At 34.8% G+C, this 27,657-nt stretch overlaps 1 protein-coding gene across 12 annotated transcripts in view; it reads left to right on the forward strand.

Moving 5' to 3' along the window:
* CDH18 (cadherin 18) overlaps window positions 1-27,657 on the forward strand; it is a 478,444-nt gene that overhangs the window by 347,172 nt on the left and 103,615 nt on the right. For all 12 annotated transcript variants that reach the window (XM_079299710.1, XM_079299712.1, XM_079299713.1 and 9 more), the window contains 2 exons: window positions 11,226-11,520; window positions 17,990-18,109. In XM_079299710.1, the coding sequence (XP_079155836.1) occupies window positions 11,226-11,520; window positions 17,990-18,109 (415 nt within the window). The remainder of the gene's footprint in view (window positions 1-11,225; window positions 11,521-17,989; window positions 18,110-27,657) is intronic.

Below are 27,657 nucleotides of genomic sequence, written 5' to 3' on the forward strand. Positions count from 1 at the left end.
CCCAAGGAGAAGAGCTTGATCAGATAAGGATTTCCCTTTTTGGAGTAGAGGTTCAATACAACAATCCACCTCCGGTTTATGAAATTAAGGAAAAAAAAAAAAATAAAATAGTTCTACTGTGAAAAATCTGAAGTCTTCAGAAAGCTTCACTCTTTGATCTCCTGTACTGCTGAGAACTCTGCAGCTTGCCTGAGAACTCACTGCTTCTGCTCTGGCCTTTCTTACACAGACAGCTGAGCCTGAGCAAGCAATTAATAAAATCAGTAATTATTAAATAATAACCATTTAATATTTTGAGAACCATCTTACCCTGTAATTCATGACCTGGTGTAGATTAAAATTTTGGAGACTTGTACTACATATTCCCTAAGTAATATTTTGACTATGTGATATCTGCAGATGTTGTTGGAAGCTGAAGGAACATCACTGATTGGTTCAATGGGCCTCATCTTCAGAATAGGATACATTATCTCCTTTTGTTTATTTTTATGTAATTTGAATCTAAACCTGGATCTAAAGACAACTCTTGTCCTGTATGCAGTCCAAATAGACCTTTGTAATTCAGACCACAGCATATTTGTACAGCTAAGTTCTTAGCATGATTTTTATTATATAAAAATAAACATATTTAAAATACAGTCATTTTCCATTTTTTTCCTGATTTTATGCATTGTACAAAAAGTCAGGCATTAAGTAATGAAAGAAAATGTAGTTTTGAAGCCAATCTCCTACACATTATAACAAGTCATAGAAGACATATGTAATATTTTTAGTATAATTTATTTTGAAATTATTTGTGAGCTAGAGAGATAAAAAAGTTGCTCTCAAGTAAAATTCTTTCAGTGCTAGCATTACTAATCTTTAGAGGAAATTATAAGTTTTTGTTCTTTAGAATGTAGATTTTTTATTTCTCTGCTAATGAGATAAAGTAAAGAATTTATTCTTCTTAGGAAAGACAAAATATACCTCATTGGCATTTACAGAGGAACTATTTTGATACAATCTTTCTTGTTTTGCTGCTACTCTCAGCAGTGCTGTGATGTTGACTACTTATTCTGTAGTTTGCTCCTCTTGTGCACATGCAAAATTCTCCAAGATGTGAATTTGTGTCTGCACAAAATTTTTGTTTATATTAACAAAAGAGGTGGGAAGTAAGAAACATTCCTGTTTTTACCCAGAGTTTTCACGAGCATGTTTTCAGAGAATGTGATATTTACTACATTCCCAGCATTTGTCTAGGTTTTCTTTAGTTCTAAGAGCAGAGCAATGTTGAGGTCAGAAGGAACATATTTCCAGTTGGTTAAGTGATTTTAAAATTATCTTTTGAGGGGGGAATAAAAAAGTTGACTTCTTGTCAAAACAGGATTTTTATTTTTGCCTAACCAGTAGTCATCTTTGCTGCCCTGAATTCTTGTGTTAGGCTATATAGCACCATTGAACATAGCAATCTGCTAGATTATTCCTTACATGGAATATATAGGATTTTAGAAATATGAGTAATATTTACTCACTTTAGGATGACTAAGTGGAAACTTGTGTTCAGTGGGTGTTTAAAATATCCAGCAATATGCTTTTATTATTTTCATATTTTCCTGAAAAATAATAAATATTTTTGGACTTCACTATATTAGGTTAGGAAAAAAAGACACTGGAAGATCAGAATCATACCCCTGGATCTTCTTCTAGGACATGTGGGCACTTTCTCCTGCTTAAATGTAAACAGAACAGTCTGTTATGGAAAATGTGTTAATGGATCAACTATACACTAAAGATGAATTTATGTATTGACTCTGTCTTGTACTGCTACTACTAGCAGTAATACTGCTAGTATTGCTACACAAAAATGTGTAGTAATACATCCATTAATGTCATTTTAATGGCCTCCCAAACTGAGCTGTTTTTATCTTACTTTCCCTGTCATTTTACACATATTGTTTTAAAAAATCATTTGTATCTACCTCTTTCTTGGCAATCAGTAGCTTTAGGGATTGTAATCCTGTTTTGCCTGGGCATTTTTTGAGAAGGGAGAAGGTGTCTGAGCATCTCTAAAAGAAAAATCATCAAAATGTTCATGGTAAATTCCGTCATGGTGAATCTATAAAGTCAATAGCAGTAGCACAGTACCACTGTGAACAAACTGTGCTAGTAAGTAGGAATTACCTGATTAAAAACCTTGAGCTCAGAAATTGTGTTTATTCTTGGGAATGCTTGTGTGAAGTAGGGAAATGCACAGAAAAGATTATTGAATTTCCCCAGTTTACATTTATATGGGATTCAGAAAGTTTTTGTAACAGCCCATAAAAAGCATGATAAAGTTAAGGAAGGTTGTTTAATTCCCGTGCACTGGCATTGATGTGTTTCCATGTTTTTTATTCCTACTTGTGAAAGTAAAGTCACCTTTGTAACAGTCAGGATCACTTTGTCACTCTGTTATTGCAATCATTACAAGACACATTTGTGAAGAGGGCTGGTGATAAGCTGCTCTGAACATGAACCTTCTGAATTACACAACAAAGATGTTCAAAGTAGCAGAGGTTGCATTTTTCCTTATCAATGGATTTTGAGGTACAAATTGCAGAAATATTCCTTCAACATGATGTTGAGGAGCCTTTTTACTGTGCCATGTACTTTTTGTTTCTAACAAACAGGAAAAGTTCTACATTCAAGGAAGAAGGAAACTGTCTGTAATCAGAAAAAAGATGGTACTCTGTTCTAAGAGAAATGCAGAAAAGGGGCAATCAGTTGTGAGAGTTGTAATGGAAACTCTATAAAAGCAGCTATTTTTCAAATATAAATTTCATTTAACAAGAAGAAAAGCAGAGGACCACATGAAAGAGATGAATCATAATACAGATGCAAAACCAGAACAATTATTTTAAGGATTTAAAACTGCATAAGCAGTGAATCACTACCCCAATGAATGAATGTTCTGATATTCAGTGTTATGATACTGCTTCCTAATATTTCAAAAGTATATAAAAAATCTTAACAAATAAAGTGACCAAAAGAAAGAAAATCATCTCAGTAATGAAAACATCTATTTATTTTACCTGGAAAATGTGTTAATATGCTTGGATAGGGAGTTCACAAAACTATGGAGATTACATCCTTTTTAAACAATGATATATGCAGTTCTTAATAACACATGGTAGTGCATTCTTTTCAATTTCTTCAGAATGAAACAACCTTTTCACCTGAAATAGAAGCCATTGGACAGTAGCTAACATGTTTTCTTTACACAGTCTTAAAAATTTCTCAGCAAATTAGCTTCAAAGGCATCAAACTCAAAAGTGTGTGAAAGTTTTTGGAAGGATGGGATAAAAAGAGCTGGTAAATTAATTATCTCTCCTTGATCTTTTCCACATATTTTTTTTTTCCTAATCAAACTCTGTAATTGAGTAAGTAATCAGGTCCCTGGCAAGAAATTTCCTCTAGCTGATTTCACATGCCTCACAAATACATCAGAAAATCACACACGTATTATTTCTCTTCACAATATTTCTTAGGAAGAGCAAAGTAAAAAGAAGTAATTTAGAATATCACATGAGTACACAGCAGAGTTGTTTTCCCAAAGCTTAAAAATTAATGTGCTGTCCTCAGATCTTAGAGTAAACAGTATTAGCTGTAGCACTGTCGAACAAACAAGCAAACAAATAAATGGTACTTTCAAAAAGAGTTTGACTGCTATTACACTTACAGCTGTATGCTGCAGTGAGCTATTTCTTTCCCTCTCAATATCAGGAGAAGCTCTATGCATAGAGATCACACATAGTGCAAAATTCATTGATCAGGCTTTCAGAGAACTAATAGCTTTTTCACATATTGAAAAGTCCTAAATAATCCTTAGGTTGGCATTTGTGTTCAAAGATATGCATCTTTTTCTTTTCGGGAGACCCTATTACAAGGGATGTTTTCCCTTTTTGTCTTCTCTACTGGAAATGGAAAGAAAAAGAAGAGTTTGTTTTTATCTTTGTATACATTACCAAAAAACATAAAAAAAAAAAAAAAAAAAAAAAAAAAAAAAAAAAAAAAAAAAAAAAAAAAAAAAAAAGAAAAGAAAAAAGGTGCAATGAGAGTAGTTTGACCAAACAAGCACCAGAAATGAAGGTCAAATGAAGGTCAAAAGCACCTGTAGAAAATCTGCAGAAACAGTCTGTGAAAGCACATTGTTTTTACACATGCTTTTACTCCATCATTGTCACAAATGTGCAATGGTTTTCAGTGAAGAGTAGCTTTTCACTGCATCAGTGAGTTTCCAAGCCCTGAACTCTTGCATCTCTTGGGTCTTTTCAGAGAACATATGCACTAACCATTTTTCTGACCTTGACCTTTTCAATGTCTTAAGCAAACATCCTTTCATATGAGAGCAGGCTTTCATATGAAAGCAGGTAATGCAAGCTATGACATTGGTACCTGGGACTGCTTTTGGCTACTTTGAGGTGAAATGCATCTGTGACTGTGTAGCTGAATGCTGAGGCATTTACAGACAAAGCAGAGGTTCATTGGTCTAAGTGAAAGGATTGCAGGGCCTGTGCCCAAGAGTAGTTCCATGAACTGAAAAGCTTTTATTTTCCCATTCCTGTTTGTGGCCATTTATAGGAATGGTGAGATTTTTAGTTGTGCTTTATGTTGCCACCTTACTATGATTTATCAACATGATCAGAAGCAAAACATTCTTCTTACAATGGCTTTGATGTGTGGTCAGGGCTTATTTGTAACAGTGTTATCATCAAGCCTCTTGGATTCAAACTGTAAAATTTATGGCCCTCCTGAATGGATCTAGGAATCTAAGTTATCACCATGATAACAGATTTATTCATTTTAAAGTGAGATTCAGCAACAGTAATTGTGAAGAGGCACTGAAAACTGAAGACCAAGCATGATTTTTTTTTTCTTAGTAATTTGTTTCTATTCAAGTCTGTGAAACTCTGAAAAACCTCTAATACCCATATACTATGTAAATCCTACTTGCTGGGGAAAAAAGAATAGCTTCTATGCCCATCACAGCACTTGCTCAAGCAAAAGATGTCTGAAATGAAAGCTTACTGCTGTGAAGAGAGTTCAGATGAAAACTTTACTAGAGTATAATTAGTTTTCTTCCATATGGAAGATGCATAGTATGGACACATAGTACACTGAAAGAATAATTTGGGATTCTATTTTTCTCTAAAAATATATGCTGTTCTTTGAAAACACAATGACAGTTCTGTATATAAAAATTTATTTTGTTGTTTTAGAATTACTTTTTTCTTTTGTTTTCCCTTTTTCTTTTTCATTCCCTGGAGTCCTTTTGTGCAGAGAGAAAATAGGAGCTAATGTTGACCGCTTGTGGCTGCTTTAGCATGCCTGATGTTGTTTCAGATGTGATTGCTTATGCACCTGCATACTTCTGCCATTACAGTCTTCCTAATGGCTGCAGCAAAGGAGCAGACTTCAGAGAAGCCACTTGCAAGAACAGATGTTTGTGTGCTATAGTGTTATATTGTGAAGTTAATACTGTTTCAGTTGTGTTTTTCCTGGATGATTGCAATCCAATTATTTTTCTTCTATATCAGAAAACTCATTCAGCAGATGGGGGAAATTGCGGTTTTCTATTTTCTTCCTCTGTTTGACAAGGGTGTGGAATAACTTCTTGTCAATTTGTGGACGCTGCCATGGATAGTACAGTTATCTCCTGGGCTAATGATTCCCTCTGAAAATTCCATCAAAATGTGTGACATTGCCCAGAGCAGTGTCTTTCATTAAAACATATATTATAGCTCAGACCAAGGGAAGCAAGTCAGCAGCAAATCTGATGATGTTTTTACTGCATAGACACAGTGAACATTTCAGTAGTATCAGCTACACTCTGCTTTTGCAGTGTGCACCATCAAGAAAGAATTTAAATGCAGTTTTTACTACTAGTAAGTTACTGTAACATTTCTTTTAAATGTTTTGTCTACATAAACATCAAAGGAAGTCAGTATGATTGCAGGTCTTATTAGAGGGAAGATAAAAATACTTTTTACTCGGTGTTTTAGTGTTCTACCATTAATTCTTTATATATTTCTCTACATTTTGATGTTTTAGTGAGGCAATAAACTGTTCTGTGTAACAAAAGCAAAGTAACAATGCATTCCTCTATGTTTTGCCAAAGCTCACACCTCATGCTGTTTGGGCATAATTTCATCATTCCCCTGGGCTGGGCACTCATTGGTAGATTCTACTGCAGTAGTGTTGTGCTGGGTCCCTCTTGTCAAGTTAAACAGATTGACAGTGACAACAGAATTAAGAAGGAGAGACTCTGCTGCTTTCCTTGAAAGAATGTGGTGCTCTCTGGACAGAGTGCAGTACTTATTCAAGACATAATTGTAGTGTCACTACCATAATTCAGGTTTTACTTTTGGAATCATGTGCAAATAATTTTTCCTTTTTTGTTAGTTTTCAACAATAATTTTGAATTATCAGCAGTTATTTCAAAATATTTTAAGTGTATATGTACATAACTACTTCGAATCTGATTAAATTTATTAGGTTAGTGCAACCTAATGATCTTGATTTTTTCAAATCAGCCTTGGATTTGAATTTAGTTCATATAAGGCAATATCTTCATAATATTTTTTTCCAGAACATGACATATTTAGATTCAAGAATTTATTGGTAGTTCAATTAAAAATACTGTAAAAATCTTAAGCAGTCCACTTAAAATGTCACCCACACAGCATTCCAAGAATGTAGATTTTTCAACTAAATCAAGCAGGAAGAAACAGTCACACAGTTAAATCACTAATAGACAACTCTTCAACTTTACAATTGCCCCTGTTATCCAGGCTTTTTTCTCTTCTGGTCTTGGATGATTTCCTGGTTTCAACTTGTTTTCCTGAGGCAAGTGCAGTGATGATCACTGTGAGTTGTTAACATTTCACATTCCCAGTAGAATTAGGATGTTGGCTTTCTTCTCAATTTTTGGGTTGGTTTTACATAGTACCTATTGGTATATTTTTATTTTCCCATTGGGCCTCTTTCCTAGTGTCCAGTACTTTCTGCCTATTTGTGGTCAACTGCATGACAAGTAGATATTTTCAAATATTTGGATGTGTGAAGTGGCTAAGCCTCAGCTAAAACAATGCAGATGTATGAAGCTGATTGGTAGTGAATAAGGCCAGCAACTAAGCAGCAGCCACCTGATATTTGTGGTTGTGATTAGGCTTAGCCACTTGATCATTTTTCAGTTACAAACAGAAACAACACTATACTAGGTGGGCAATTAGCCTCCAATCTGTGAATTCATTTTGCAGCAGTTAATATGCTAGTGCATCAAAAAAGGATTTAAAGATTCATAGTATCAAAATTAATATAAGAATATAAGGAAAACTCATTAACTGAAATACTTGCAAGTATCTGCAAATCATGCTTTTGATTAATGTAGCTTTTCTACAGCTTCTGCAGGAATTCTAAAAGAAAATGAGCTTTTAAATGGACTGATGGAAGAAAAATGTTGAAGTTTTAGCAAAACAGGGACACCTTGATAACTGTTCTGCCCAATCAGTCATACACTGCTGATATAGCCTAGTTAAAGATTGAGGAACCATCACAAATCTTCCTGGATGCAACTTGCTATTAAATATGTCAAGAAGCATAGGACACTGAGTTGAGAAAGAGGAAGTTCCAGGCATGCCCACTCACTATTGTTTTCAGCTTCTTATTTCCCTAAAAAAATCAGAGAAATAAAGACAGGAATAATGACCAAAGGGGATGAAAATTGAATACTTTCTGGCAGCTTCTGGTTGTGGTCAGATTCAGAATATTAAACAGATATATTCTTGTTGGAAGCATAAACAAACTAGCAGTAATGTTTGCAGCAGCTAGCCCATTTCCACAGGAAATTCAGAAGCCTGCACTGACTGCAATTTGGAGAATTGGAGATATTGCTGTCAGAGGTCAGCAGAGTGAGGAAACTCCCTGGGACTGGGACCCTGGAGACTGACCCAAGAGGGTCATGACTGGTCCACGCCCTTTCTAGGGATCTGAATTGAGATAACTTCCCCAGGACACTTGAATTAGATCTGAACAAAACATGGGTTGGCTTGCATTTGCATTGCTTAGTGACATTCTCCTCTGTGCCAAATTAATCTGAAAGAGAAATAGCTACAGCAGTCCCAAGCAGAGAGAAAGGCCACTATTGTCCAGCTTGATTTTGCTCCCTCAATGTCTTTTAGAAATTATTATGGGAAGCTCTGAAGAAATACACTTTCTAAGCCATGTATTTGTAAACAAGGAGGTGAATCACGTCTATTCTAATTGGAAATGCTTTTGTAGAGTAAATCTCTTGTTGTGGAGATGATTTTATAGTATAGAGAGAAAAGAGAGAAGTGCACCATGCTCAGGGACATAAATCTCTTGTTAAGCTAGTGGAGATTGTCTTAAGTAGGGATTCCCAGGGGCTCTCTCAGCACAACACATATTGCAAATAAGCATTGAGAGAAGTCTTCCTATTTTTCTACTTGGACCAATTTGTACTAAGATGGAAGAATTAAAGAAGACAAACAGTTCTTTAATCTTTACTTTGCAGGAAAACTAAAGTATAAACAACTGACAAAGAAAATTCCATTTTGCTATGCAAAATACTCCTCTGTGAGTTTCAAATTCAGAATTAGCAGTTAAAAGCCATAAATCAAAGTGTTATATTTCAAACAATATAAGACATATCTGGAAGTAAGGAAGCAGGAACTTCTTTTAGCTTCTACTTCTTTTCAGTTGTTGCCTTAAAACTGCAGTTTAAATGACCCAGTTGTAAATGGATGGCTTTCAGTGATAATTAAAGCATATAATTTGTTGACTATGAAATCAGCTAAGTATCTTTTGTGTTTTTAAACTTTTCGTACTTTTAGATGTACAAACCCACTGACTCAAAATACATCTGTATTTTTTTCACTGATGACAAGTACAAAGAGTGATTTCTTCACAATAAAAAAAATAGCAAATGTTACTAATTTTCCAAATGGTCCCTGCATTTCATGCCATCACAATGAATTTGTGAATGTACCTTTCCTCAATATGGTATTGGAATGACACTTCTCTGATGATATTTGGTGTTTTGGAGAATCTTAACTTTTTATATTCTACAGCAGTTCCTTATTCTGTGTATTTCTTACCTAGCAATTTTTTAATTGATTTATACATTTATAATTATAGTTATAAATGCAGTGATTTTTGCTGGAATCTCTATTTGGTGTATTTATATATGCTTTTACGTATACACCTGTAGAGGCAAAAGGAGAGAAATATGATGGAAAGCCTTCTGGCCTTTTTTCAGCTTGGATTAGATTTGAGCTCCTTGTAACATCATAAATTTATCAAATTTGTCATATTGCTGTTAGCATTTGCCAACACTAGCATTAAAGGCTCATTTTATCCTAGAAAGATCCTACAATTCCAATTGTTTTTGAAAAAAACAAAATATCAGTAAACCTATGCTAGAATATCAGAATACGCACTACTCTTGTTTTTATGAATAAATCACTTAAAATAACATTTTGCCTTTGTAGGAAGTTTGGATTCTTGATGTTTTACATAGGATGAATTATTCCTTTGTTAATAGAGTGCAGTGTTACTCTAAGGATAGGAAGCGTTTAATTTTGCCAATGACTACTGTAAATGAAATACGTAAGACTCCTGCTGCCCTATAAAGGCATGCAGATCCTTTTGCTTCTTCTTTCTTTCTTTGATTAAAGGAAAAAAAAAGAAAAAAAAAAGAAGGGGTACACAGGGGTGACCCAGTTTTGCTTTGGTTGTTCAGTCAGACCTTCATATAACTCAGATAAGTGCATTCACTGAAATTTATATTAGTTTAAAAACTTCAGTTTATCAAATTTGTGCCTTCCAAGCCCTCTACCCTCTACCCACATAATATAAATTATGTGCAACATCATAATTTCATTAATTTCATAGAAAAGATGAAAAATCTCATCAAACACCATATGCTTAATCCTTCTACAAATAACAAGGAAGATAGTTTTAAAGGCAAGACAAAGACCCAGAAAGAAAAGGTACACCTAGTGTGTAAGAAAATATCATCACCTCTGTATCTTGTGCTTTAAGGAAAAAAAAAAGTTTTATACCATACAAATCTTATTTTCTCTCTATCCAACCCTCTGAGTTTTGAACTGAGAATGAAAACAAGAAAGCAACACTGTGCATCCTATGAATTCAAAATAATATCTGTCATTCTCTTTCTGGTTTGCTCAGAATCTGTATCAAAATTTAGTAATGACACACTGCAGATATTGGAAAATATTCAGAGCAGTAGGATAAGGCTAAAAATGATTATCTTCTTAAAATAAGAAAGCTTCCCTTCTGATTTCACATCACAGTATAATTGCACAGTACCTGAGGCTGTTCATTTCTGCATTATGACTTTGTTCTTATTGTGCTCCTCAATAAACACATTATGTTCACAAAGTTGTTTCAAAGGGAAAGAAAAACCAAATCCACAAAACTTCTCAGTTTATATAAAAATCACCCTTTCTTATCAAAGAACACATGTTCATTTTTATTCTAAAGACATAATTCTTTAAAGCCAGGTTAGGAACAGTGAGGCAGTGGGAAGCCAATTCATTTTATCTTTTAACACACCAATCTGTTTACTGGGTTTTTCTTCCTCCCCCCAACTCCCCCCCAGTAAACTGAAACTTTTAGAGGAAAAGTATATATTTAATGGGCAAGGTGTTATGAACAATGAAAATGCTGAATGTCTATGTCTAGCTTCATAATGTAACTATAAATAATTTAAATACAAGCAGGTTAGATAACTTTCTAGCTAAAAATAAACAAACAAAATCCAAATAAAATGCCTATGTTTTGTTGTTGAATAGACTTATTCTGGGCAACCGAGTTTAGTGGTTAGGACAGGGTTTCAAGAACTGAGGGCTGTAAAATAACTACTAGAAGGACTAAAACAAAAACCAAATAAAGCAAAAAAATGATAGTTACTAGAATTTTCTAGACTTAGGGAAGTTTTCTAGAGTGGGTGCATAACCCAAGAAATCCCAGTTTAAGAAATTAACTCTGCTGGGTGGAAAATTACCCTGAACAAAATGGGTGGGTTTCCAGAAAGAGCTTACGAGGAATTGTGGCAAGAAAGGGGAAGGGTGAGAACAGTAATATCACAATTTTTGTATCTTATGTGCAATAACTTTTATTGTAATTTAATTAATCTTATATGATTTTATGTGTTTTTATTCTAGCTGCATTCCAATTCCGACAAAGGTGATGGATCAGTCAAATACATTCTTACTGGAGAAGGGGCGGGGACTATATTTATTATTGATGACACAACTGGAGACATCCATTCAACCAAAAGCCTGGATCGAGAACAGAAGACACACTATGTGCTTCACGCCCAAGCTATTGATCGACGGACAAACAAGCCACTCGAGCCCGAGTCTGAGTTCATTATCAAAGTGCAGGACATCAACGACAATGCACCAAAATTTACAGACGGACCGTACATTGTCACTGTGCCAGAGATGTCTGAAATGGGTAAGGAAAGCAAACTGTGCTATTCAAGAATATTTTAACAAGTGCAAATGCTACATACTGTTTATAAAAGTTATCATCATATTATTGAGTATATGTTAAATCCATTGGAGTTTAGAAGAGATGAGAAGACATGAAATACAGCCCGTATGTTACCTGTGACATTCAAAGTAAGAAAACTATGCACACACACATGCTGGTTGTAAGAGAAGAGTCGCTCTTAATCTTGAATACTTTAACATATGTTTTTTGGCAAATTTCAGTTTCCATTCCAGGAACAAGATGTATTCATATATCCTCATTCAACTGCACACTTTATGGCATTCTCTTATGTCTACATGAGCAGTCTATACCATTCACAGATTTAAAGATAAAGGAACAGAAAACAAAAAAAGCAGTAGTTTCCCAGATTATTTTAGACATATTTATCAAGTTTCTTATATAGTGAACTGATGTTCCAAAAGGCATCAATATTTGGTTTTCCCTATTACATAGTTCAGGTATTCTTATTCCTTGAGATACTGCATTAATCTGTCAGTTTTCTTTATTTAATACTTCTCTGGTGTTGAAATTAGTTTATAACTTTCTTCTAATAGAAGAATTGCCAACATAATTTTTTACAAGGACAAAAGTGCAGTATTTCCATGACTAATATCATAAATCTAGGACAATGCAAACAATACATGTTTGTGTGAATTACTGCAGTGAGTGCACAGAGCTTCCAGTAAGAATATTGTGACTGCACAAAACCTCTTCAGCTGTCTTTGATAATTCACTGTGCTACACTGTTAGAGTAGCAGATCATTCCAGTATCCTCTAAGCTTTTATCTCAGTTATCTCCGATTATACCGCAGGCTGACTTAATGAGCAATTAATTTCCTTTACCATTTCCAAAAAATGTATAACTCCATCTTTCTCTTTCTTGGTTTTTTTTGTCTTTAATGGAAACCACTTCAATTGATTATTTCCTTCATCTTTAGAGGCATTTTATTTTCTGCATAGGAGGAAAGATAGAGGAAAGAGATCAATATTATCTTCAATATCAAAAGTAGCTAATACAATAATTTTTATTTGCATTATATTAAAGAGAGTTTTGGGGTTTTTCTGGTCTTCTCAATATTGAGCATTTTTGCATAATTATTAGTCATAATTCTGCAGTAATCAGAATCTGGTATTGCTATTCAGCAGCATCATGCATGTTACTGTTTTCCAAATAATGATTTGAATAATCTGGGGTGGTACTTTGTGTTGTAAAACAGAGTGGATGGTGGTAAACCAATGAAGTTTTACTGCTAAAATAGAGAATCGATAGGTATGTTTTATAAATCAAACACTTTACTGGTTGTACTTCAGGTAAATCATTATAATATCTATTCCACAAAGCTTTTGTTGTGTGAATAAACCTGAATTTTCATATCCTATCATACAGGCATTCTGTTGTAGGTATGCATTATATTTTCATTGCAAATTTATAATCTCTATTTTCTTTTTTTCTCCTATTGATTTGTTTGTATTTGTTGCATTCTGAAAGCATTTTTATTATCTGCAATTTCAGGAAGACTAATTCTATTACAACTTCCACAGGATACATTCTTTGTGTCAAATGATGGAGATAACTGTCACTTTTATTTGGTCTATAATTAGCACAGGTTTTTTGACATTTAACTGCGAAGTCTATACATAACTGAGCTTGTTGATGTTATTCTGTGGATTTCTAAGGAGGCTGCACTCTGAATATTTCTTCGGATTTTTACATTATCTTTTAAAAATCTTTCAAAGTTTCTGTTGCTCTGAAACAGTTCTAAGTGGATTTTGATCTCCATTATTTTGCTTAGTTTCAGCAGCAGGCTCATTTTTGTCTCCTCAAATCCTAGCTGGTATTTTCCCCACAACTAGAATTTAATCTAGTTGTAAAAGATGGATCTTCATGGCTTTTCCTTTTTCAAGTCACTGACAAGTAAATACAAGAAAGTTTTGTTTTGGTTTGGTTTGGTTTGGTTTGGTTTGGTTTGGTTTGGTTTGGTTTGGTTTGGTTTGGTTTGGTTTGGTTTGGTTTGGTTTTTTTGGCAAATATTAGATCACAGTTTTCATTGTGACACAAAATAAACATACTGTTTATGAGAGATGAAAGAAAATGCATATTCCTTGCCTTCAATGAAACTTGAAGGCAGTCATAATCCTAAACTTTGGCTCAAGAACCAAGATTGATATCTGAAATTATTTATTCTGTGTTATGAAAAACTCGGTTACATTGAAATCTCTGTGGTGTGTTTTGAGGTTTCGAAAGGCATATTTATGCAAATGAAAAAAAAATAAGAAAAATTTTCAATCTGTAAAAGACTACCATATGTGTTGTCAGCTGCAGAAACACTCCATGTTGAATTTTTAGTGCTGAGGTCGAGACTAGATCACCTCAATGTTCCCATCCAACCCTAACCATTCTGTGATTCTCTGGTAAGAAGAGCATTCCCAATAAATTCTACTTAAGAAATTAATAGGCACAGTAGACATTTCTGAACTTCTTTTGAGAGTATTCCAATGTGAGGTAGTTATCCTTTCAGATAACCTGAATGACAATGTTGTTCAGAACTCTGATTTTTATTAGAAGTGCCTATTTAACTTCATGTGTTGGGAAACTAAATCATATTTTGTTGACTTGCTAGTCTTTTCAGACAGTACTAAGAATTACTTTAGTTAGGAAGGTTATCCCTGTGTTTATTAGACTTCACTATTTTATAATTTCTTTTAAATTTTTTGTTCAATATTGTTCCATTTGAGATTTAATAGTACAGACAACTATGGAAAGTCATGCATAAAAATTTGCATTTTCAACATACTTTATGGAACTGCCTCATTAAACATTAAAAATTTGTCATCAGAGAGACAAATTGCAATATTCACTTTCAGCTTTTCTTTGAGATATAACTTCACAAATATTTTCTTGCAAACTGTGGAAAAAGAAAAAAAAATAAAAAAACAAGTGGAGATATTTTTAAATAAAAATACAATTTAGTCCCTCAGTTGAATAATCTTTTTTATTTGTACCAGAAAAAAAGATAAAGCTTACAAAGTGGTGTTCAGAGCACACAGACATGTCTTACAGCTCTTTATAAAGCATTAACTACAAAAAGAGAATGCCCAAAATGTAATCTCTGAAATGTAGTGGCAAAGAATATGAAATGGTAGTTATACTCTGAATAAGCAGATACTCCAGTTGAGGGAAAAAAAAGTAGTTTTTATTGCCTAGCTGGAGTGACAAAATTCTTTCATAGCAAAACTGAGATTTTTTTTTTTTTTTTCCTGAGAGGGACTTTCATATTAATCTATGAAAGAAAGAATGGAAGGTATAGGTCTGATGTTCATATCTCTCCTGTGGTGTCTGGAGAAATTAGACCCTTACCTTTTGTGTCTGATTACCATTTTTTTTTTTTTTTTTTTTTCTTGAACTTCTTAAAATTTAAAACAGCTAGAGAGCAGTACTGTATAATTCTCCATCTAAATCCTTCTTGCACCTAGCTCAACAGAAAATAATGATGCTGCATCTAAATGATACAAATGTATCCAGAATTGTGATTTGCCGGTCGTGCAGATGAGCCTGAAGGATGCTGCCTTTGCAAGGAGTAGTTGGGAGATAAAAGTACCTTCTTTGCATTTTTTCTTTGCAAAGCATTCTAACCTGCAGCTTTCATAAGCTGCCTTTCCTCAGTGTTCAGCAAATCACGCAGGAGTCAGGCAAAAGGCTGGTATGGGGATATCTTATGAAATGCTGAGTGTTTGTGTGAGACAGTGAAGAAGTTAAGCTTCTGAAATGCTGCATTCCTTAGAATGAGAGTTTGAGAGTTAGGGTGGGATATTGAGTCAAAATTTGTGATTCTAAGGGTTCTTTTAGGCAGAAAGAGAACACTTTGCCACTGTTCAATACTAAATTGCCATTATCAGGTGTTTCTTGGAGAGAGATACAGTTGCATTAGAAAATCACTGTGGAAAATTGTAGGATACAATGGCATTCCATTTAGGCTAAAATGCCCTGCCAGCTGCTTATGAGAGGTGCTGTCTTTCACTGGTTCTGTTTTGTTGTTTTGTTTTTTTGTTTTTTTTTCCTCTCACATCAATGAGTTCTACAAGTATAATAAGATTCTTTTAAAATAAGAAGGAAGAAAGTCTTCAAAGGAGAGAATTATGAAATCACGGTATTTCTGGTTTTTTCTTTTGAAATAGCCAATATATATTTATCAAGTTCAAGACATATCTTGATTTCCTAGAATTCTGGCAAAAATGCTAATGGAAACTCCCACTGTTGGTAACTGTTTTCCTGGGAAAAGGAAAAACTATAGACAAAAAGGTGCAGAGGTTGTCCAGCATTCTGGATAGTTAAACTCTGATAGGTGACTGACTATACCAATTGAATGGATATGGGGTTTTTTTTATGCAACTAAAAAATAGAATAGAATCATTGTGTATCTATAATTTATTAATCTGCAGTGATTCCACAAGATTGAACCATACAAGCTCCTCTCAAGCTAGAAATTATTTGCAAACTGGTCTACAGAAATATCTTATTACAGAATTGCAATGTGATAGACTAGCAGTGGCAAACGTCTGTTCCTGCAAGTGGCCTCTTATTCTATGTATAGATAGCAAATAAATAGGGCTGAATTAATTGCTAGAACATTTTAAGAAAAAAACGCACAAACTTTAATTCACATTTCTTTGCCTTTCTGCATGAACACAAATACAGTAGTTTAGTTACTTTCATCATTGACATCTAAATAATTATGAATATATAACTAGCTCCAGGTTGATTTTATTACAATATTAAACTTTAAAGTCATCCAGGTATCCTTATACTAAGTTTGTTAATACATTTTTCTCTGAGACTGTATACACTTTGGGCTTTTCAGAAACTAGAAGACACTGTATTTAAGTATGCAGACACATTTGCATACAGTTTTACTGTCTCCTGTAGAGATACAAACAGCAGCTTTTGGTGTCCAAGGTAGCGTGGTACAAATGAATGGAGAGTTTCTCAAAGAGAGTAGAAACCAAATCTGTAAAGGTTTGAATGCTTAGTTTGCTGGAGCTGAAGTGAGACTCCATGACTTTACATCCTTCTAATTCAAGTGTACATTGAGGGTGTGCATATTAACAAATGTTTCTGTGCAATAGAAATTGATCTAAGAGGCTGAATAACTGGAACTGAGAAACAGATGTCCATGGCATATGTATTTATGAAATCTTATTTTAGATTAGCTCTTGCCTGGTCTCTGAGACTACGTGCCTATTAGCAGTCAGAATAAATCAGATGCACGGCTAAAGCACAGCTCGTGGTTTAGTTGCATCTGAAGAAATCTAGTTAGCATGCTCTGAAACGGTTCTATAAGGCAAATCAAAGTACAACAAGTGAAAGAGATCAAGGGTTTCAATTTAAAAACATACTTCTCTCCACTAAATGTGAAATTGAACACCCCAGAGTGGATGCCATAGCTCAGTGGTTAATTTAGATGAGAATTTCTGTTCAGATGCAGAGTTACATGAGAGGCAGCCAGTTCTGTTCTTATTATGGTATTTTAATGCTGGACCAAGGAGCCTGTGGAAAGCTGTGTCTGCATAAAGACAAACAAATAGAATGAAATCTGAGCCTTCATTAACTCACTGTCTTACACTTACTGATTCCTTATGGGAAGTGCTTGGCAGTGATAGCAAAGATTCATCATTACAGGCCTTGAAAAAGACACTAAAGTGAAAAAATCACTTGTCTCCATTCTATCTGTGCAGTACTTATGCATCTTATTTTCTCAAAAGGATTGCTCATAATTTATTCCACCTAGTGATATGCTAGAAACTGTGATTTTATTATTCTAGTGGGTTTTTTTTTGTTGTTGTTTTTTTTTTTTTTTTACTAGCATAAAAAATAATTGTCTTTTGAACATATCTTTCTAATTTGCATCCTCAACGAGGTGCTAGTAATTATTTCATTCTCAGATCTTTGATTCCTTCCAATAACTAGATTTTTTTTTATTATTCATTTGGCAACTTTTATTCATTTGGGGGCATTTATACACATCATTTTAAGTACTTCAACATTAATTTGTATTGTGGATGAAGAGAAATCTGAAGTCCATAAATATATGTTATTTAGAAGTCAATATCCAAGCTTGGGATCCATGTGTGTGAACATATGTAAATATGCATGTCATGTAATTACTATTTATGCTTACATCTCTGTAGTTTCTGTTTATGTTTGTATGTATCTAATCAATTAACAAATACGTATATAACAACGTTTTTTCAATTAGTTTAACCATTTTTCCTTAAAAATATATTATGATAACAGAGAAAATGTTATTAATCCCTCAGTTTTAGAAATTTTAGAATATGAAGACTTTAGATATTTTTTTAAAAAATGTATTTGAAAATATTTTTCAGAAATTTTTTTTATTGCAAGTTAATGTGTATTTTCCTGTATATACAGGTACATCTGTCCTACAGGTGACAGCCACAGATGCAGATGACCCCACATATGGAAACAGTGCCAGAGTAGTGTACAGTATTCTTCAGGGACAGCCATATTTCTCTGTTGACCCTAAAACAGGTGGGCTTTTTGTATTTCTGTTGATATGATTTAGGTAATATGTTGCAGTTAATTAAGTCTGGTAGGTGAAATGCAGATGTACGCAATGCAGATATGTGGACTTCATTTTCTTATTGTTTTTGTATGCTGCTTCTTGTTTTGGCACTATGAAATTTATAAGTTGCTATGTTTTGCTGAGCACTAAAATGAGCCTACTGTGTACAGAATTATTTCAGCATCATGTCATGATGTGAACCATTCAGCCAAACTGAAATAGCACTCTTTCATCTTTTCAAGCCTCTCTTTAGGAACAGACTCAAGTATGCCTAACACATTATGATTTTCAATGCTTTGTTTTGCCTGAAGGATAGGCTTTGGGAGGATTATTGGATGTGTGCTTCAATACATATACCGAAATAAATTGTTATAATTTGTGTTTTTGTAAAACTGCAGGATTGCTGTTTAACTGAAAATTCATTCTATGATTTGAGAAGTAGAATGAACTGAAATATTTATGCTTAAACTCTTCTTTTTCCACAAAGTGTAAGTTATGCATAATGTATCCAAATTGTTTTATTTAAAAAAATTTCTTTTGAGGATGGGAGTTGTTAATAGTTTGTGATTTTTTTAAGAGCATTATTATGATGATGATATTAACTTGATTATGCAATTTCAATATGCATTTGAAGTCCTCAATAATTTTAAAATCTAATTTAAAAAAGTATATTTTGTTATAAATTTTTGAACTGTTTTTTCCCTGTCTATATCAAAGCATTAATATTGAGGGACAGAAATAAAACACACTGAACAGTGTATTTTTCCCTAGTTAACTGCAGGGAATAATAATGGCTTTTTAAATGTCCTGAAGTGAAATAAGTATAGTGTAAATAGTTTTCTCTTTTTTTTTCTTTTTTTTGCATTTAAGTCTCTTCACTTGTGTACATGGCTCTGTGTGGTGCTTGGAGGTGTACCCTGTTTTCATTATAAAAGAAGTGTGTCTGTTCCCTCTCAGAGAGCTTTGATGTTAGTGTTGCTTTGATTAGGAGACCAGACTGTGACCCTCAGAGGAAGGTCTGTCACGGCCTAAAATGTTCTATGAATTTGTGAGCTCATGTTAGAAAGGCCTAGAATGGAAAATCAGTGGTACAGTCCTCCCACTCCCCTTGCCCTTATGATACTTAGAAATGTAACCCTAGTTCATATTTCTAAACCTGTTTAGGCACTCAGAGGCAATGAGCTGTGTTTTTTATTTTTATAGTGGTGTAGAACTTACAGTCTGGAGCTGCTATTCACTCAGTGAAGAATCATAATGGATATTCTCTGTATTAAGTCTCTATCACACAAGAAACAGTATTGTTGTAATGAAACAGCAGATGGTAGTGTATTTTCACTCCTCAAGCCTTAGGCTTTGACAGGGATTTAATAATGCTTTATGAACTTAAACTCTTTTTTATATATGTCTAGATTATGAAAATTATTCTGATACCATAGTCTATGAAAATGTGAAAATGAGGTAAACAGTGCAACAGTGAAAAAACAGGAAAAAAGCTTTTTGGTTTTATGAGTTGCCCTTTTATAACTGTAGAATAGCAGTTAATTTATTATGGCATGATAAAATAGGAAGAAGAACACTGGAAAAGATGGAAAAGTCTTGAAGAATAGTTTTTGACTATGAAATTTCTCTTTGTATTTTTTGGGTTTAAAACTCATTTTTTTAAAACATCACTCTTCTGAATTTTCATGTGTTTCTGTGGCCTGCTTTTCCTAATACCTGACTTGTTCAATTCCAGCTTCACTATACTTTATCTGGAAGTCTTCTGAATTTGCACTTACATGCACAAGCTTCCTTTACAACAAAGAAGGTCAAAAAGAGGGAAAAAGGGAAAGATCCCAAAATTCATAAGTGAATGTTGTTTATGAAGCCTAAAGATCTCGTATCATGATCAGTAAAGTTTCTTGAAGCTATCAGAAACAGATGTCAAGCTCTAGTGTGAATACTCAAGAAGTCTATTACTTCTAGCTTAATACTGCCTATACATGGTTTTAAACAACTTAATATCTGAAGACTTTAATGTTATGGATTTTTAGAAGCTTAGGTTAGAATAGTTTGAAAAAGATTATAGAATAAGGCTATAGAATTCATGAATTTAAGGTATAATAAGGGAACAGCACCAAATTACAAATTCTGAAGTAGGAAAAAAGTGTGTTCTTGAAATAGGAACAGTTTTTTCAGCTTATCTAATAAAAGTCTCCTCACACACACGAATAGGGGCAGAGGGGCAGTGCAGGGAGAGTAAAACCCCCTGTTCTAATTAGAATGGAGCCTGAGCTCCTCCTAGGGTTGACCCAGGACAGCCTCTGCCCTATGGGCCAGGGCTGAAACCCATCCTGAGGAATCGAAAGGAGACATGTCCTGCTTACGCTTCAGGCTGAGAAAGCTGCTGCCTGCAGGGCTATGGGGCACATTATGAAATGCAGATAAGAATGGGATCATGTAGACTTCTTCTTCTTGGATATCTAGAGGGAGGACCATAGGCAGGGAAAGGGATGATTAAGAAGGAGGAGGGAGAGAAAAGCAAAAGAAAATGGAGAGGTGAGAGGATAAAAGAGGCCAGCCATATGCAAACAGGCTTTTCTCAGCACTGTTATCTGGCCATGCCCTGTCCTGGATCAGCTGTCTGTTCTGTGTTTTGTTATGCTCCATTTCTAACTCCATTTCCTGAGAAAAAGGTGTCTCTCTTGTATGCATGTGTGCATGGAGATTGAAGTGCTAGCAGGTGGAGCAGGAGAATGAGTCAAAGGGGTCTGTGTGTCTGGTGCCAGCACACTGGAAAATGCAAGACTGTGTGTGTATTACATGGGTGTCTGTGCCAGTATGGCATTACTACAGGGTCTCAGGCTGCAATAGCCAGCAAGCTGGATGAGTGGTTTGGGTGCTGGATGTCCATTCGGACAAAAATCAAGACCAGAAAGGTCAGGAGCCAGCTGTTAGAGAAGCCAAGACCAGTGCAGAGTAACTGTGTGACATGTGGCTTGAGAGCCCTGTTTGTAGCTGTGCATTTCTGTGCGTGAGGCAAGGGGAGACCAGGGAGCCAGGAGCCAGCTGGATGACATTGGGAGCTGAGGGCCCAAGGGATCCAGGTACTGTTACTGGATGTACTCAGTGTGTTAGGCTGTGGGGATCAATACGTGTGCTGGGTAGAGAGGAGATGTGTGACTATATCCAGGATAAAAAGAATGTCTCTGGAGATGGAGGGCAGCTGCAGGCCCAGAGTTTAATGTTCAAATGTCACCAAGTGCAAAGTCCAGGTGGTTGGCTACTGGCTAGACCTAGTACAGCAAGTTACAGGAGCAGTCCATGCTGAGTTTGTGAGCATATTTCCAAATATAAATCATCCTTCCTTTTGGTCAGCTGGAGAAGAATGAGGCTGTTTGTGCTGTTTGTGTTTGAGTGCTGAGCCATCCTATTTGTGTGTCACCCGTTGCGTGTTGCATCTGGGTATGTGCCTTGTGGGAACACTGCTTGACCTCACATTGCTTCTAAATCATGGATTAAAAATAGAGAGGTGCAGCAGCCTCATCTCCATCAGGCTACCAACAATCTAGTTTATCAGTTGATTTGCTCTAGGACCTGTGTTTTGTTTTGTTTTCCCCTGGGAAAAAACATTTATTTCTCTGCATAGAAATTTGCTGCAAATGTGTAATTGTGGCTGTGAATGTCAAAACTATTTTCCATGCATAACCTAAAGTTTTAAGACTTTCAAAATCCTGTGATATTAAACATCTTTCTATGAATTGCTCTGTATTTGTTTTTATTAATTACTTTTGGTAATTAGCTGTGGAGTGTAATAGTAACTAATTATGTAATTAATAATTACCTGCAATAGCCTCTACTGATTACTATTTGTTTTCCTCCCCAACTACATAAAAACACTCTGCTGAATTTTTATAAATAAGAATGTACTAAGAATGCTGGCAAAAGAGAGGGAAGGAGTCAATGTCTAGGTCTTATGCATATTTGCAAAATTTATGCTTAAAGGACTGTACATTTTCTTAAATAAAATATTCAGGGAACCCCAGAAAACATGAAATACTTATATTTTTAGAGTAACATTGACTTCTTTGTAAAGAGAAAATAAAACAGAAAGTGAAGTTTTTAGTTAACAGTAGAGCAAATAATTTATTCAGATACTTAGGGTTTTAATATGGTTCTCCCTACTCCTACTCCCACCTTTTCACATATGCATCCCTCTACTACCTGTCTTCAAACTTTGGGCATCTTTTGAAATGCCCAAATACACATGAGGTCTTTTCCTGGGAGTTTGAACCACAAATTCATTATTTCACTTTTCCCAAACCATGAAGTCTTTTGATCCATACACTTGATCTGGGATCAATTCTTGCTTGTTCTTTGCTTATGTCAAGTGTGGCTCATCAAACAGCAACAGCCAACATTTGGCAGGTAATCCAACCCCAGAAGCTCTTTTGTTTTCTGAGGAAATCTCAAATTAGAGTATGTGTTTTTTGTTGCAGCTATAGCAGCCCACTTTCTATTGCTATATGCTTTGGGAATGAAAGTGAAACCTGTAGTCTAATTCCACTGCTTACATGGTAAATGCTATCTGGAGTATGTTAGTTCCACACAGCTCTTCCCAGGCAAATCTGTCTTTCTATTGCAAATATACAGTTAAGTAATCTGTAGGACATGTGTCTTTTAAAATCAGCAGTTCTGCTGCAACTGTTATAAAATAAGAGATAAACCTTCATTCACTGCAGTTTTGAATTTAAGTGTAGACACTGACAGAACAGGACATGCATTTGTCATTGAATTGAGTGTGGAAGAAACCTCAGATACTTGTATTTGTTTTTATAATGTTCTGCTGTTGCAGCAACAATATTACAAAGATCTTAGTCATGTATAAGACTGTTTGGGGTTTTTTTTTTGTTTTGTTTTGTTTTTGTTTTGTTTTGTTTTGTTTTGTTTTCTTTTGTTTTGTTTTACTTTAGGATATTGAAGAGTAAAGAGATGTGTATTTCTATTTATTAAAGAATGCCACTGCAAATTAGTCCAGGCTAATCATGAAGTGTAAGATGAGTGTCAATCTCCTTCTGCTTTCTGTCTTCACAAGATAGCAACAATAGCTTCAAGGACCCCTACCAGAAATTACCAATTCACCACTTATCTAGTTTGATTCCTAACTGAGACAACAATAAAAATGATAAATAAACATAGCCAATGGCTGAATAGATGCTCCAAAACATACAGATGAGCCTCATAAACACCAATTACCCACCGTGTCCACATCTGTATCTATTCTTATACATATTTAAAAGTTCATATGGGAATGGCAGATTTTGTGGCATTATATTAATTAGAGTGCAATTTTAAAGTTTTTTGTGTACACTGTGATATAAGAAAAATATTTTTTATCAAGTTATTCACAAGTTTAATATTGCTAAATAAACATGAATATTTTAAATTATTAGTAATTAATTAATTTTTTAAAATAAAGTTATTTATTGGTGAGATATTAATTATTAGTTTACTGAATTAAGGCCTACTGCATCTCCTTAAAATATACAAGATAATTTATATTGATATAAAGACAAATTGAATAAACTTTTCAGTTCAAAAAAGAGCAGTCTTTTCATGCATTAGTAAAACAGCCTGTCATGGTATTCCAGATAGGAATCTACTGTTCTAATTGAAATAATGATAAGATATTCCATGACCATATGTCCCTGCGCACATAGAAAATATTTCAGAAATCAATTTCTGCCTCTTTTCTTGAACAAGCATCCTTATTTTTCCTATTGAGAATTCTTACTTTTTAGTTGAAATATCTTTCTTAGTGACGTCTGTTTAAAATGAGCATGTTTACTGGGGTGAGTCATTCCCTGCTGAACTGCAGGTTACTCCCTATTGGACTGCTAAGTGAATATGAAAATGAAATGTGTTTAGCTATCTGCTTTCTGCTCAGAGGCTCCAATATTATTTAAATGACCTTACAGTGCTATAACAGTATCTTATGTAAATTGAATGTTTCTGCTCTGAAGGGATACCTCATGACAACCCCCAAAATTCACAACTGAGACACTGCAGATAGTTTCCAAGTTCCTGTAGTGGTCTTAAAGTGAACTTTAGCTCATCTTTCAGAGATTTTTCACATAGACTTTAAAACTGCAATTGGACACTGTGTGTGTAAAGGACAATGAAGTGGGTGAAGGGTCTGGAGCACGAGTCTTACAAGGAATAGTTGAGGGAGATGATGTTGTCCTCTCTGGAGAAAAGGAAAGTCAGAAGAAACCTTACTGCTCTCTAAAGCTGGCTGAAAGGAGGTATAATATAGAAAGGTGGAGGTCTGTCTCTTCTCACAAGTAACAAGTCAGAGGAACAGAGAAAATGGCCACAAAGTAGCTAGGCAAAGTTTAGGTTAGACATTAGGAAAAATTTCTTCACCAAAAGGGTTGTCAATGACACATTCTGCTTGAACTAGATAAGGGAATATCTGTGGTGAAACTTTAGAATATTACATGTGCTTGCATTGCAGAATACTTATTTATAGCTATTGGTGAAAGCTCCAACTTAACTATATGTGATTGGTTTCTTCTCAGAATCAAGTAGAGGTCACAGCGAAGAATCAATTTGAAGGTTTAGTTATTTCAATGAGTGATACATTTTTTTTAAATGTGTGTAGGATTGAAATAACTTGATTTTGTGTATGGGTACTGAAATTTTATCTTGAAGTTTTAAGAACTGTATTTCATATTCAGGTTTTCATATGTTTTATTTCCCTCTAGGAATATCTGAAATGTTGTAACAGAAATTACATCTCTAGTATAGACCTTTTCCAATGTCTGCACTTCACTGACAAGATCACTAGAAATTCGAACTCAAAATTTGAAAGAGTTTTGCCTTGTTTTTTTTTTAATTCCACCAGGAACTGTACAGAGCACTCCTCCATTCCTGAAGGAACAGAAATATGTGCTTCCTCTAAAAATATTGTCATGAACACTTGTTTGAGAGTGTCAGCTGTCAGCTCTCAGCTAAGACTAAATATTGTAATGTCTTTTGCCTTCAATTTTAAGTAAATATTGGATTTTCTACACCTACAGTTTTGACACTTAAAAAAAAAACTACTTTGAACAATGGACTTATTTCTCACAGTTCTCTTTTGTGTTCGAAATATTGATCTACTCTTACAGTTTTCCCAAGAGTCATTCAAAGAATAACTCAGGCCATCAGACAGGCAGAACAATCTACTGTTTCTTTTAGATTTCTAGGGATTCCACTTTGGAACAGTTATAGACTTAAGAGAACATTGGTACAACTAAAAACCTTGTTGCTTAGATCTTGTTTTCATTATCATGGAAACAATGCAGGAAGTCCTTTGCTAATCAAAAGTGTGCAAAGAGGAGGAGCCAAATATTCTGTTCAACCTAGCTTAGTTTCCCTTAGGGTGACTAATATTTTCTGGTACATCACCCCTCTTATGTATCCTTATTTTCAGCATCCACCTCCAGGAAACTTTGTGGTGTACCTGCTGGAGCAGGCTTTGCAGGGCACAAGATGGATTGATCACTCATCAGGAACAGTGTTCTGACACTGTATTTTTTTTTTTTTTCTTGATAGCTACAAACACTTTCTTTCCCATCATCCATCATTATCATTAAAAAGAACAGGCATAGGAGGCAGACAAGCAGGGGAAAAAAAGATTGCCTCATGTTCTAATCTTGTTTTTCTTGTCCTGTGAGATGAACCATGTATTTTGGAGATTGAGTTCAGAAGTAGGAAAGAAACAATTCCTTGGTTTTTCCTCCCTTGTTTGTTTCTGTGCTTGTTGTTCTTTCCCCATCTGGTAGTGTGAACAACTACTGTGAAAAATCTTTGCTGCTCTTCAGCCACAAGTTGTTGTCAAATAAAAAAACACAAGAAAACCCTAACAAGCCCTGCCCCCACCTCCCCCCCAAAAAACCCACCATTAATTGGCAACTGGAAAGTTCCCAGATTATTATATTGTCTTGGCTTCCTAACCAGGACAACTGTACTGTGTTCTTTTTGTTGGTAGACATACTTTTATTTATATATGTATATATTTTAACCTTTCATCTGTAAATACACATATTTTTCCACTTAAAATGTAATGATATCTTAATAAGCTTAGTAGACAGCTCAGCCACACACAGCCTCTTACTCACTCTTCATGCAATGCAATGGGGGAGAAAACAGGAGTGATATAAGTTAGATAAAGACATTTTAACAGGGAAGGTAAAAGTCATGTACACAAGCAAAGGAAAGCAAGGAATTAATTCTCCACTTCCTGTGGGCAGACAATTGTTCAGCTCTCCCCAGGAAAACAGAGCTCCACCACACATAACAGTGACCAGGGACAACAAATGCCATAACTCTGAGTGCCCTTTCTTTGTGATTTCATGTGATATGGGATGTTCCCTTGGATCAGCTCTTCCAGCTGAACTTTCCAAGTTCCTTGTGCACCCCCAGCCTTCTCAGTGGTGGAGTGGTGTGAGAAACAGAAAAGTCCTTGTTGCTGTAAGCACTACTTGATGAGGCTGAATCATCCCTGTACTATCAGCACTGTTTGTGTCACAAATGCAAAACAGCATGAGCTGCTATGGAGAAAATTATCTATCCCAATTAGGACCACTACACAGTACTAGTATCAGTAATTTCATTTGTATTGCCAGACTGAAAGTCCTGATCTAAAAGCAGTGAGACACACATGATCATGTAGGATAGATTATGTTGCCACATCCTTTATGGTCTTTCTCTTAGATGTAAAATTGCTCTCTGTTCAAACTCTTTGCTTTTAATTTCTATTAGACATTGGAAAAGGTTCCTAATCTTAATGTTTGTTAGGCTTGGCTTTTCAGACTTCTAGACATTTGCATCTTTTCAGAGGTAGTAAGGCCTGTAAGGAGTTTGTGCTATTTTAAAGGTCTAAAATGCCACACTCTATCTATTAGAAAAATTAAATCTTGATCTAAAAAAGATCTTGGTATGAGGAAAATATTGTGTTGTAAGTGCCTGTAAAATGTCTGTTTTCTAGAGTAGAACTATTTTTATGAACACGTTTATCTCAGTGTCTTTGACCTTTACACAAGAGAGATACAAACCAATAATTTGAGTTCTTGGCTTTTAAACAAGGAAAGTTTATTCATCCAAACAAAGAATGAAAATTACATGTGTGATAGAATGTGCTCGACTTTAGAGAAAGGAAATGAAAATTATTTCACTCTAAAGCAAATAATACATTAATGTAATTTTTAGCTCAGCTGGGGTGAGAACCATGACACTGACTCAAAGATGATTGCACTAGACTGTTTAAAGGCTCTGCCCCAAAGGACCAGTCCACATGCTGACAATACTTTTACAAGTCAGTCTTTATTGTTGTGCAATAAAGAGATGATTTTATTGGCTTTAATTCAGCTAACAGGTGTCCTTTTTCTAGACAAGGGGTTATTATTATTATCTCTAGCTCTAGCAGAAAGAATCACCAATACATTGAAAAAATTGTCCCCCCACACATCTTTAAAAGTTTGGCTATGGA

This window comes from Erithacus rubecula (assembly GCF_903797595.1).
Source record: "Erithacus rubecula genome assembly, chromosome: 3".
Classification (NCBI taxonomy): domain Eukaryota; kingdom Metazoa; phylum Chordata; class Aves; order Passeriformes; family Muscicapidae; genus Erithacus; species Erithacus rubecula.